This window comes from Bison bison, unplaced genomic scaffold (genome assembly GCF_000754665.1).
Source record: "Bison bison bison isolate TAMUID 2011002044 unplaced genomic scaffold, Bison_UMD1.0 scf7180017864495, whole genome shotgun sequence".
NCBI lineage: Eukaryota > Metazoa > Chordata > Mammalia > Artiodactyla > Bovidae > Bison > Bison bison.
The window spans coordinates 12453090-12467403 of NW_011495054.1; the positions used below are offsets into that span (position 1 = coordinate 12453090).

A 14314-nucleotide genomic window follows, 5' to 3' on the forward strand; every position below is an offset into this window, starting at 1 on the left:
AACATGGAGGGAGAATGAAAGGCTGTATATGTTGCTGTTGCTCTGGTCCATGTGGATACATTCAGTATGATTAATAGAAACCATTGGTGAGCAGCTTAAAGGCTCATCTTTATTAGGCAACACATTAATCTGAAAAGCAGGAGAATGTTTTATGAGGTGTTAAGAAGAGACTAGTGCCTGCTGTAAATACACCTTCTTTGATCAATCAGACACAGATTGAAGTTATTAAGCATGAGTATCTTCTGTAAAACAATTGGACTTTCCTGGTGGCTCAGACGGTAAAGAGTCCGCCTGCGATGCAGGAGACCTGGGTTCAGTCCCTGGGTCAGGAAGATCCCCTGGAGAAGGGAATGGCTACCCACTCCAGTATTCTTGCCTGGAGAATGCCATGGAGCTAGAGATTCCATGTAGCCTGGTGGGCTGCAGTCCCTGGGGTCGCAAAGAATCAGACACAACTAACACACACAGTGAAAAACAATTACAAACATGACTCTTATCAGTTGCCCTACAGACCAAATAAGAAAGTGTCAACTTTTTATCAACCACTATGGGATCTACTCTTGATACAATTAAAAGATAGCTTGGAGCATCAAAAAGCTAGAGCTGGTTGGGAAACACGGGCGGGCAGGAAGAACAGGCACTGTTTACCTGACAGGGCAGCTACACCCTCATCCACGAAGAAGGGTGTTGTGTATCTAGCCTGTTGGGAGAAAACCTGTTGCTGTGGGCTCCTCCAGTCTCATACATCTCTCCTACTGGACTCACAAAGCAGCCTTCTGATCTTGGTTTGATTTCTCACATAGACTGTTTTGCTAGAAAATTTTTTTTATCTTAAAATTAACTCCATTGCAAATTAGTCTTTTAAGAATGTAAGCAGCATGAGCCAGTATCCCCAGAACCAGCTGACTGTGATTAATGGGACACCAAATCTCAGATAGAAACAGGTAACAAGAACGTTGTGATTTTTTTCCTCATCAATCTAACATTCCCATTCCCACACTGTCAAGGAACAAAACACTGAAACGATGAAGGGAAGTCTTTTTTGTATTCTGACTTAAACTCACAGCCTTTGCCTGTCTGTCTTCAGCACCTTCTCCAGCTCTGTGGGTAGATTACTGTTGACTCTCTAGCAACGAAGGGGTTGGGGTGGCGGCCCCATGCAGTGGAAGGCCATGCGTAATTCATGGCAGGCCCTCCTTGCACAGAGTTCCTCTGTATCCTTGGTTCTGCATGCTCTGGATTCAACAATCATGTATCACATACAGCTGTAGTATTTACTATTGAAAAAAAATCCATTTTTAAGTGGGCCTGCATGGTTCAAACCTGTGTTGTTCAAGAGTCAACTGTATGTGTATCTGGGTCAAATGTTAGCTTCAACTGCTAGGCGATCATTTTATTTTAAATGGACTACATCTCTCACGAGGAAATCTGTCCCTCTCTATTTCTAGCTTATTTATTTATGTTTGTCTCTATTTATAGCTGGCAGATAGCAGTGGTTTCTAGTTTTTAGTGCAAGATCACGAAAGTAAAAAAAAAAAAGATCTGATACCACAGACTCTGGTTCTTTTTCAAATTTTTCTAGTTTACCTGCTGCCATTGTAGTCTTCCCTGAATTACTACCATCTTAATTATTTCATGGTTCCCACCTCTCTGAACTCTTAAAATAGCCAAGGTGATCTTTAAAAATTGCAAATCACTCCCATGCTTAATACCACTCACCATTCACTTCCTGTTTACTTGGAATAAAGTCCAAGCCTCTTAGTTACAAGGCACCACAGTTTCCTCTACAACCTCATCTCCTACACTCTCCCCTTTGCTCACTCATCATCAGCCACTTGGCCTCCTCTGTAATCCTGAAGGCGGCTTCCTTTCCTCCTCTAGAGCATTAGCCTCGCTGTTTCTTCTGCCTGGGGTGCCCCGCCTTCCCCCACATCTGCGCAGGACTGACCCTTGTCAAGGAGGCTCAGCTCAAACATCACCTCATTAGCGAGGGCTTCCTTGGCCCTTCCCAACCCAGTCAGCACCTCGCCCTTCCGTCGTCTGTCACAGGCTGTGCTTCATATTGTCTACAGCACTTATTACTACCTGAAATTGTTGTTTGTTTACTTATTTACTGGCCATTTCTCCCACAGTCTGTGTACTCCGGAAAAACAGGGACCTTTTCTGTCACGTTCACCACAGTGACTCCAGTGCCTGACCCAAAGTAGACATTCAATAAATGTCTGTTCCATGAATGAATGGTTTCTTAGCTGGTTCCACTGTTACTGACCAAAGCCAGGTCAGACACTTGACTCTGGACTTTAGTTTCTCCAGCTTTAAAGCAGTAACAATAGACTATGCCATCTAAGTCATTTTTAGCTTGGAGGAGAAAAACTGTTATCTTTTTATCTGGAGATATCACTCCTGAATAATGTCATGCTGTAAAACAAACAAGTATGTAGGAGGTATAGAAGGGAAGCAGTGAAGGTGTATACTGTTACCAGATAAGAAGACACCTGTAACACCTGATAAGTAGCACCTGTTACTAGATAAGAAAATGCAGAGATTTTCTGAAAGCAATTTCTTTCTTTCTTCCCTTTGATATTTCTAGAAAGTGACTGAGATATACCAGTTCAAATTCAAATACACAAAAGAAGGAGCCACTATGGATTTTGACAGGTAGAATCTGTTTAATAAATATAAGAAATACATAGGATTGAGGTAAACATATACCTCTTGAGGCCAGAGATAGGCCTTACACTTTCTTGTAACTTCCCCAATAATCTTACAAAAAACTTGCTATTATAAAAAGGGAATGTAATAATTGTTTAAATTTCTGAAATCCATGGATGAAGGTGGTGGGAGAAGAGGCTTCCTTTGCTTCTTTCCCTCTTCTCCTTGTAGGTGATACTGGTAGGTCGAAAGGCAGTTAAGTTTAGTGGTCAAGAGTCCTAATTCTTAAGGCAGAAAGATCTAGCTTGGATCCCCAGCTCTGACATTTCTGGTCATATAATTTTGTACAGAATATTCAGCCTCCCCAGATGTTAGCATTCTCATCTGCACAGTGGAATTAATAATATCTACTTCATATGGGTGCTGTGATTGTTAAATTATAATGCATGGGTAAAGCTTTACCAGTTCCTGGCAGGTAAGAAGCACACAGTAAATGGTACCTAGTGGTCGCGGTGGTGATGGTGGTGGTCTTTACGGTGGCTGCTGGGTAGCCCAGCAGTAGAAATAACATTGATGGGGCTGTGCATGTGGTGTTGATTGAAGAACTCTGTGAGGCTCTATCTAACCACTAACCCAAAGCTTCTGAACTGCTATGCCAAGAAAGCAATCCTTTCTACCCTCAGAACAGCCAGATGGGGACTGGGATAGGCGAAGCCCCTGCTCTTTTTACCTGTAGACACAAATATTCTCATCTGCTTACCCCCGTATGTCATACGAATACAACCGTCTATATTGTATCCTTGTATGGAAAAGACTGGAAAGCACTGCATTTTCCTATCAAGTCTAAAATTTTAAGTTTTAGGTGTACTAGTGGATTAAATAGCAAGGACAAGGACAGTTGCTTCAGAAGGTCCTCAGTACACAGAGATGTTTCATTCCCCTCCCAGCTTTTGGATTCAGATAGAGCTGAGTATTCCTAATGAGATGGAATAGAAGTGGGGCAGGTGGAGGATGGAGAAAAGCCCTGGCTGGCAGAGAGCTCCACCTCAGAGGCATGAGTCTCTCTGAAAGGAATGACTGAAGAGAAATATGGCCTTATTCTCAATTTTCCATACGATGAGCTCTGTCTCATCACTTACTACAAGTTTTACAATTTCTCTCCAAGATTCATACCCTTATAATCCTCTCCCTTGTAAAATTTCCAGACAGCACTAGGATGTGAAGAGGAAGTAGGTTCTAGGAATAAGAATTAAGGTACTAAACATCATTAGCTAACATCTGTATAATACTTTACAGAGTGTTCAGAGCTTTTCATATATATACTCTTACATAAAACAGCTGCCTTTTGCTCTCTAAAATTCAAATCTAAGTGCCACTGACAACTAGATTAATCTCTTTTGTCGTGAAGGCACATATATCTAGAGGTGAGCAGTATAACAGAAATGGCCAAATCTTTCTGCTACTCAGGAAAAGAAGGTAATGCATACTAGACCAAAGCTGGGCCTTTGCTCGGGTGACTTAATACAAAATTACCTTATCACCTCTTACATAGTAAAGATGATTTTCCTTTTAAAAAACAGTACAAGGAAGTCTTGAGTATGATTTTACATGAAACAATTTCATGACTATGATGTATACTGGAGGATCCCATGAACTTCATGGCTATCACCCTTCCCTCTGGTTACTTACTTCAAACTGACTAGATCCTGGCAGACAAAACTTTAAGTTGTTCAGAACTGAAAAAGGAGCAAATGTGTTTACTTAATAATGTTTGTTTTATGAATTCATACTACCTCTAGTAGTTCAGTTACTAAGGATTATTTTTCAGTATTGCGTACTTACTACGTGAAAGGCATTGTACAAATATATTGTAGTCATAGTCCTTCCTGGAAACTACTCAAATGTGAGACTAATCGGGGGGAAATTTTTGGAGAGAAATAAAAAATGTTTAGAGTTGGAAGGTAATTTAGCCCAATTTGCTCATTCACTCAATACAACAAATGTTTATTGAGTACTTACTGGGGTTGGGCACCAAACTTAGTACTGTGGAGATGAAAAATGCAGCCACTCAGTCTAGAGGGCACAGGGGTGAGGTGTAGGCATGACCAGAGAAGACTTCCTGAAGAGACGACACACGGGTGTCAGGAAGACAAGTGGGAAAGCTCAGTATAAGCAGAGTGAACAGCATACACAATGCATGGGAGTAAGGAGGAATCGGGGACTAGTTACAGATGAAGGTGGAGGTGAGGGTGTGGCTGGTGAAAGGCCATTGTACACACTGTTCTCGAATTTCAATGAAAAGTAATGGATACAATATAAGAAACTTAAGACTTGAGTGACACGAGTGGATTTTCCTTTTAGGAATATGTATTAGAGTGGTGTGGAGAATGTTTTGCAGTGTGAACAAGAAGGAAAACAGGAAGAATAGTCAGTCATGGTGATAATCCATGCAAGAGTGAGAAGGGGATGCCTCTGAGAGATACCCAGATGGTACAAAGGCCAGAGATGACGACCGATTTAATTTGGAGAGGTGTAGAAACGTGTAAGCTTATCTCACAAAGGAGCTAACTGACCTGGTGTGTCTAAGTGACTTGACCGGAGTCATTCAGCTAGGTAGCAACAGAGCCAATATTAAATGTCAAGTCCATTGTTCTCAGTATTAAATTATGTGGTCATTTATAAATCAAATAAAAAAAAAATCAGGTCACATTTAAAATGCCTTAAGGGAACTTGCTACTTAAGAACCCCTTTGTACATACATTGCAAAAAGTGCAATAACTCCTTTGATTTACATTCTAAAATAGTCTCAAGAGTGTCCTGTGTTTAGTTTATATTTATCTGCTCATACAGTAAAAATTTTTGTTCTTTTTGAAATACATTTTCAATATTATATGTGATTGAAAAGTGTGCTGTTTTCTTACATGATTACAGCAGTAACACAAGCTTCGAAAGTGGGACGAACAGTGAAGATATTAAGAAAGCCAGTGTTCTGCTGATCCGCAAACTGTACATGCTGATGCAGAACCTTGGACCCCTTCCTAACGATGTTATACTGACTATGACACTCCATTACTACAATGCAGGTAGGTGCAGACCTCTAGTCAAATCCCCTCTTTAGTGCTGAAGTAGTATTTTGGATAAACAGAAGGATTTTGGCAAGCCTTTGAAAGAGATGGCTGTTGTTACACATAAAAGACTAACCTGACTTGTTCTCCTGAAACTCACAGTTTTCTTGGTTTTCTGCCCTCTCCATTTTGCAGTGACCCCAAATGATTACCAGCCCCCTGGCTTTAAAGAAGGAGTAAGCTCACACTTCCTGCTGTTCGAAGGAGAGCCTGTAAACCTTCAAGTGGGAATGGTCTCCACTGGCTTTCACAGCATGAAAGTAAAAGTCACAACCGAAGCCACCAGAGTGTCTGATCTGGAGAGCAGCCTCTTCCAGGAGAGCGGCACGACGGAGATTGCGCATCAGGGTCTCGACTGCGATGAGGAGGAGGAGGAATGCAACACTGAGGTAAGGCAAAGCCGCAGTGCCCCTCTGCTGCTTTGGTTAGACCCAGCTGAGTGTTTCAGCTCCCGCACAGCTCGTATCACAGTATAACCGTCCAGTGGAGTGTGCTGGGTATAAAAACAAAAACAAAACTAGCCCCTGACCTCAAGTCTTTATTCTAAAAAAGCACTATATTCAAGAAGGAAATAGACTTTGTTAAATGAAACTGTCCATGGCTAGGAGGGAAAGATAGACCTTCTGTTGGGTTGGCCAAAGATTTTGTTTGGGTTTTTCCATAGCACCTTATGCAAAACCCAAACAAACTCTCTGGCCAACCCAATAATATACTTCTTTTTACAAAAAGTACCCATGAACTTAGAAAATTTGGGATTTTCTTTATCTTAAAAGAGCATATTAAACACTTAAAAATATTCTAAGTGTTTATTCATACTCACTGTAAGTATAATTAAGTTCTTGATGACCGGGGTACAAGTGTTACGGATAACCCTAAGTTAGAGTGCATTCGTTTTCACTGCTGTAGGATATTGTACTCTTGATAGACATTCTTTCTCTTTGTAATTGTTATAAACATTCATGTATACACCTCCTTGTACACATGCAAGAGCGTCTCAGAGGACTGTTCCCAAGAGTCCTAGGGCTTGCACATTCTCAGCTTTCTTAGGTAGTGACAAACTGTTTTCCAAAATGGTTGTACCAGTCTGTGCTCCGGCACCAGTGGAGGGGGTGCTTGCCATCCTGGGCAACACTTGGTATTACCCATGTTTATGGTTTCTGCCTAACCGCTGGATGTAAATGATTTGATTTTGATTTGCATTTCCATGATTATTAATGAGCTTAAGCATCTTTTCATGTGTATTGGCTGGTGTGGGTTTTTTATGTATATAAAGTAACTATTCAAGACTTTTATGCATTTTTCTATTGGGTTATTTATCTTTTCCTCATTGATTTAAAAAATATATCCTAAATAATAACTTGTTTCCATTATTTATGTTACAGTATTTTTTTTAGGTTTGTGGCTTATCTCTTCACTTTCTTTAAGCTCCTTTTTGCTAAAGAGATGTTCTTAATTTTAACGTAGTCAAACTTTTCCTCTAACGTGCTTTTGGATGTTAAGAAATCCTTCCTTATCTGAGGTCATTTATGATACTTTCGTTTGTTTGGTTATAAAAGTTTAAGGTTTTTCTTTTTTACAGTTAAATTTTTATTCTACTTGGAGTTAATTTTTATTTGTGGGGTCAGGTAGACCAGACTCCTTTTACATTTTAAAACCCAAGTATAATACACATGCAGAAACAACATACGTCATAATATATGTCTTGCACAAATGCTCAGTCATATCTGACTCTTTGCAACCCCATGGACTCTAGCCCACCAGGCTACTCTGTCCATGGGATTCTCCAGGCAAGAATACTGGAGTGGGTTGCCATGTCCTCCTCCAGGGGATCTTGCCGACCCAGGGATCAAACCTGCATTTCTTTGTGTCTCCTGCATTGGCAGACACATTCTTTACCACTAGTACCACCAGGGAAGCCCATATATCATAATGATACAGCTCAATAAATATTCACAAACTGAACCTAAGGACTGGGATGGGAGGTAGGAGAGAGTGCCGCCTTCAGTGCAGCTCCCTAGGCGTCTTGCTTGCCTCACCCTATTTCAGCCCTACTGAAAACACATGGAAATCAGCTCCCAGGTCAAGAAACACAACAGTACAGCACTCTGAGAAAACTCAGTCCTGCTTTGCAGTCACTGTTCTATTAGAGTCTCTCTCCTGGCTTCTATTAGAATAGGTTAGTTTCTCTTGTTTTTTATTTTGTAGATGTGGAATCATGGAGTGTGAGACATTTTTTCACTTCTTCAAGTATTCTGAACATGTTTTTTAGTAAAATATACACATTTCTGGTTGGAGTAGATTTGCTAGTAGAATTGCTGGGTCACAGGATATGAGTGGCTTTAATAGATACTACAAAACAACTTCCAAAGTGCTTGTGTCAACTTACACTTCCATCAGCAGGTTTTGGTTGCTCCACATCCTCACCAACCATTGGCATTTTCCATCTTTTTAATTTTAGCCATTCTGGTGGGTGTGTAGTGGTATGTCACTGTGGTTTTAATTTGCAGTTTCCTGATGACTAAGGAAGATGAGCACCTTTTCATATGTTTCTTGGCCATGTTGGATGTCCTCTTTTGTGAAATTTCTTTTTAAGTCTTTTGTCATTTTTCTGTTGGGTTCTGTTGGGTTTGTCTTTCATTCTTATGAATTTGTAGGAGTTCTGAATATATATTCTACATAAGTCCTTTGTCAGATACATGTATTGTGAATATCTCTTCAACTTTATGAATTGCCTTTTTACTGTCTTAATGGTGTGTTGTGATGAATAGAATATTAATTTTAGCATAGTTTAACTTATCAGTCTTTTCAGCTATCTTTGGCAGTTTTTATTTAAAAAATTTTTTCCACTCTAAAGTTTACAGAGATGTACTCTATATTTTTCCTCTAACAAGGAGAAATAGCTACAGAAACAGAGGTGAATTTTAAAATTACAAGATACCTCCATGAATAATATCACACCAAAAATATAAATAACTGACCTTTCTCCCCTGTCTTCAAGTATTCATGTTTTGGTATGATATTATTCATGGAGGTCTGATAATTTTAAAAATCACTTCTGCTTCTGTAGTTATTTCCCTATTTTTATATCTGGTATTTATTTGTGCCTCATTTGTTTTTCTTGGGTTATACTGACCCAAATCAGTACTTTTTTACTTCTCTCTTCAAAGTCATCTTTTGGTTGTGCTGATCTCTTCTATGGCTTTGTTTTTCTATTTTGCTCATGTTTTGCATTCATCTTTGTCTTCTTCTGTTTCTCTGGTTTGGTTTTGTCTCCCTATTCCAAACTGACCTCTCCATCAATATGCAGACATATTTATTATACTTCAAATTGGTGAATACTTCAAATTCACCATCAAATGGAATTTCAACTTCTAACCAAACATGCTCTTCCTCCTTCCAGGTTCCTTATCTTTGTATTGCATTAAATCTTTACCAAACAGCCTGATCAGGAATGTGTTCAGCTCCTATTTTCTTCTTACTTCTCACGTCCTTTTGGTTACCATTTCTGTTTTGTATCTGAAATACTTCAGACCATAATTTGGTCATGGATCAGAAATGATGAAAAGAGACAAACTTGAAATTTAAAAATTCTTAAATGATAAGAACTCTTAAAACCAAACTCTACTTGAGAAATAGGACACAGAACCCAAGTAAAGAGACCAAGGAATCCCAGGACAAAACAGGTTTATGTAGCACTGTCTGAAAAATCCTATTCTAAATATGTCCTTATCATTTCATCTACTTTGGCCACATCTTCAGGACAGGTCTTCCTTCCTCGCAGGCTGTTTTGAGCTTTAGGCCTTAGGTAGTAAGGGCCACAACACAGTGTCTGTCACCTCACAGTACTCTGTGAAGTGGGGCCTGTTCTCTCTGTTGCAGTCAGCTGGGTAGATAGCAATAGTCATGTACCCTAGAGAGAGACTCTTGGACAAGCTTCTTCTTTAAAGAACTCATCTGTATGGTGACAATAACCTGTGGATATAGAATTTTTAAAAAATTTTATGCTAAGTTTAAATCCTGAGGGAAAAGTACTTCTTTCTAATACAGGTAGTTAACCCAAGCTTCTTAAATGACTCTAGTAATTACTAACACATCCAAACAGCTATAAAAAGATGGCCAGCTAATGTTGTACCATGTCAATTGTAGAGACCGATGTTCTTAGTTTATTAAGCCATTAAAGCTTTTGGGGGGCTTTCCTGGTGACTCAGATGGTAAAGAATCTGCCTGCAATGCAGGAGACCTGCTTCAATTCCTGGGAAGGGAATGCCAACCCACTCCAGTAGTCTTGCCTGGAGAATCTCATGGACAAAGGAGCCTGGTGGGCTACAGTCCATGGGGTTTGAAAGAGTCAGACATGACTGAGTGACTGACACTGGTGGCTCGGTGGTAAAGAATCCACCTGCCAACGCAGGATACACGGGCTCCATCCCTGGTCTGGGAAGATTCCACGTGCCGTGGAGCAACTAAGCCCGTGTGCCACGACTACTGAACCTATGCCCTAGAGCCCAGGAGATGCAACTGCTGAGCCCGCATACTGCAACCACTGAAGCCCACTCTAGAACCTGTGCTCTGTGACAAGAGAAGTCACCGCAATGAGAAGTGTGTGCACTGCAACCAGAGAGAAGCCCCCACTCGCCTCAATGTGAGAAAAGCCCCAGCAGCAATGAAGACCCAGCACAGCCAGAAATAAATAATTTTAAAAAAAAGCTCTTAAAAAAAAAAAAAAGAAAGAAAGCTCTTTGGGAATTTGTATTTTTATCAATTTTTAAGTGGGGATCTACAGGCGGTAATTTTCTAATTTTGTGAGCTCTTTATGAGTCTTTGTACCCTTAGAAGGGGTTGCTTTTTCTTCTTGATGAATTCCACAAAAGAATACACATAACAATATATGGCTTACCTGAATGCATTTTTTACCCTGTGTGAAGGCCATTTCTTACCTTTTGTGCTAACACATTGGATTTAAGTATAAATGATTTGTTTCTGAGAAATTAGAACGTAAAGTATATTTGTGCCCAAGTAAATGGTACCATTTAAGTGTGGACTAGAAAGATATTTTCTGAAATTCCTTAGAATTGCTATGTATTCTAGTCAGTGGATTAAAACAAGAGCCTTTTCACCCCAAACCCTATTTTCTCCCACTGAACTCTTAAGTTTTGGATTTTTGAGGTATAGGCTGGTGATTTCCATACCATTACATCTCATGAAGCATATATGCCTTGTCTGATACAGTGTAGTGTTGGCAAGAATATCTTAGATTCTTGGAAATGGAGTTGATTATTGAAAACGTTGGAGGAGGCTCATTATCTACAGAAAATATTCAGACTTCAAAACCACACATCATTCTCTTTATCACAGGGCTATAGTCCTTTTCACAAAGTTTCTTTTTGTCTAATAGGACATTTTTTTTCAACTAATTTTTCTGTTCTGCATTACAGAATATAATTGTTATCCTCTGTTAACCATGAAAAGGAATGAAAGTTGGTTGACTTTCCCATCAGTCATATAAGTCATCTTTTTTTCATATATGAATCACTCTTTAACATATCAGAGAATTATTTCCTTCCTGTTGTAAGTAGGAATAGCCACTCTGATGAGCTGTGTATGTATCACTTTTACATAAAGAAAAAAAGAGTATATTGATAGATGTTGTTGTTTAGTCTCTAAGTCATGTCTGAGTCTTTTGAGACCCCATGGACTGTTGCCCGCCAGGCTCTTTTGTCCATGGGATTTCCTAGACAAGAATAGTAGAGTGGGTTGCCATTTTTTTTCTCCAGGGAATCTTCCCAACTAGGGATCGAACCAGCTCCTGCATTGGCAGGCGGATTCTTTACCACTGAGCCACCTAGGAAGTCCATATTGATATATAGGTGTGTGTATATATGTGTGTGTGTGTGTGTGTGTGTGTGTGTGTGTGTGTGTGTGTGTAATAGCAGAAGAAAAGCATAGTGAATAGTCTCAGGTAGTAACACTTTGGATTTTACTGTTACTAAAGCCTAGCCTAAAAGAAGTAAGTTTTGTTGCTGTTGTTGTTTTTAAAGGAGTAAGACTGAGAGTGTTGTTTGGTTTAAAAAAAGTGCCTGTAATAACCTGAAATACAATGTTATCATTATTCTAAAACCAGTGTAATATTAGGTTAGGAGCAATCTTCTACTGTTTGGGAAAATTTGTGAAGAGTTGGGATCAATTTTTCTTTAAATTAAAGTAAGGCATCTGGGTCTAGGCTTTTCTTTGTGGGTAACTTTAAACTTACTAACTCAGTCTCTTCAGTTATATAGATCTATTTAGATTTCTATTACTTCTTGAGCCAGTTTTGGTAGTTTGTGTCTTTCTAGGAATTTATTATTTCATTTATCTCTACGGACATATACAGCAAATGACAAGGGATTTATATAGTACCTCTTTATAATGCTTTCCTATATTTTTGTAAAGTCAGTAGTAATTTTTGCTGTTCTAATTCAGTGGCTTCCCTGGTGGGTCAGATGGTAAAGAATCTGCCTGCAATACAGGAGACCTAGGTTCGATCCCTGGGTCAGGAAGATTCCCTGGAGAAAGAAATGGCTACCCACTCCAGTATTCTTGCCTGGAGAATCCCATAATTTGAGTCTTCTCTCATTTTCTTGGCTATAGGTTTGTTGATATTGTTGATCTTTCAAAGAAGCAGTTTATGGATTCATCAATTTTCTCTATATTTGTTTTTATATTCTCCATTTCACAAATTTCCAATATAGTCTTTATCTCCTTTCTTCTGCTTGTTTTCAGGTTTAGTTTGCACTTTTCCAGTGTCTTAAGTTGGAAATTTAGGTTCTTTGAGGCATTTATACCTATAAATTTCCCTCTAAGCCCTGCTTTAGCAATATTTTTGTTCTATCTTCAGCAACTAAGCACAGCACAGCACATGGTTGCTTTACAGTGTTGTAGACAAAGTGAATTAGCTATATGTATATATATACTGTCTTTTTTCCTTCCTCCCATCCTACCCACATTCCACCCATCTTGGTCACCACAGAGCACAGAGCTGAGCTCCTGTCTTACACACGGCAGAGCACATACATCAATCCCGGTCTCCCAGTTCATCCCACCTCTTCCCACAGCCCAGGGCCACACATCTGTTCTCTACATCTGCATCTCTGTTCCTGCCCTGCACCTAGGTTTATCTGTACCATTTTTCTAGATTCCACATATTCATTAATATATTTGTTTTTCTCTTTCTGATTTCTACAGCAACATCTTTTTTGACCCAAATCCTAGAGTAATGAAAATAAAAACAAAAGTACACAAATAGGATCTAATTAGACTTAAAAGCTTTTGCACAGCAAAGAAAACCATAAACAAGACGAAAAGACAGTCTGCAGAATGGGAGAAAATATTTGCAAACGAAGCAAATGACAAGGGATTTATCTCCAAAATATACAAACAGCTCATGAAGCTCAGTATCAAAAAAACAAACAACCCAATAAAAAAAAAGAGGGTGTATCCTCTTTTTTATTCATCTCAAATAATCTTCTGACTTCTCTTTTGATTTCTTCTTTGACCTATTGGTTATTTAGGAGTATGTTGTTTAATTTTCACATATTTGTGAGTTACCCAATTTTATTCTGTTCTTTATTTCTAATTTTATACCACGGTGGTCAGAGCTAAAACTATAAAACTTCCAGGAGGAAACAAAATGTCCAACAAAATGTTTTTAAGCAGTTCCCTGAAAACACTAACGATAAAAGGAAAAACATTGATATATTGAGCTTTATCAAAATTTAAAACTTCCCTTCCAGAAAGATATTGTTGAGAAAATGAAAAGGCAAGCTAAAAACTGAGTGAAAATAGTCTTGCTACATAAATCTGTCAAAGAACTTGTATTCAGAATATATGATTTTTATATGTACAGATTATATTTATACAGATTATTTTCAACTCAAGAAGACCAACCCCATTTTAAAAAAATGCCCAAGAATATGAACAGACACTTTACCAAAAAATATGTACCAATAGCCAAATAAGACATAAAAAGATACTTTATGTCATTAGTCATGACAGGAAATGCAAATCTAAAACCGAAATGTGATACTAGTCTACATTCACTAGAAGGACTAAAATTAAAATTGAGAATACCAAGTGTTGTCAAGGATGTAGATCTTTTGGAATTCTCATATCTTGCTCGTGGGTATGTTAAATGGTACAACCACTTTGGAGAACATTTTGTCAGTTTCCTATAAAGTTAAATATATGCTTCCTATGTGGTACAGCAATCTGACTCCTAGTTATGCAAGAGAAATGAAGACATATAGTCACAAGAATCAGTGCAGTTCAGTCGCTCAGTCGTGTCCGACTCTGCGACCCCATGAATCGCAGCACGCCAGGCCTCCCTGTCCGTCACTAACTCCCAGAGTTCACCCAGACTCACGTCCATCGAGTCAGTGATGCCATCCAGCCATCTCATCCTCTGTCGTCCCCTTCTCCTCCTGCCCCCAATCCCTCCCAGCATCAGAGTCTTTTCCAATGAGTCAACTCTCCGCATGAGGTGGCCAAAGTACTGGAGCTGT

The 14314-nt window shown here is 39.2% G+C and overlaps 1 protein-coding gene across 1 annotated transcript in view; it reads left to right on the forward strand.

Annotated features, from left to right (window-relative positions):
- HORMAD2 (HORMA domain containing 2) overlaps positions 1–14314 on the forward strand; it is a 70085-nt gene that overhangs the window by 25354 nt on the left and 30417 nt on the right. The window contains exons 8-10 of the mRNA XM_010828761.1: positions 2591–2658; positions 5584–5735; positions 5913–6166. Coding sequence (XP_010827063.1) covers positions 2591–2658; positions 5584–5735; positions 5913–6166 — 474 coding nt within the window. The remainder of the gene's footprint in view (positions 1–2590; positions 2659–5583; positions 5736–5912; positions 6167–14314) is intronic.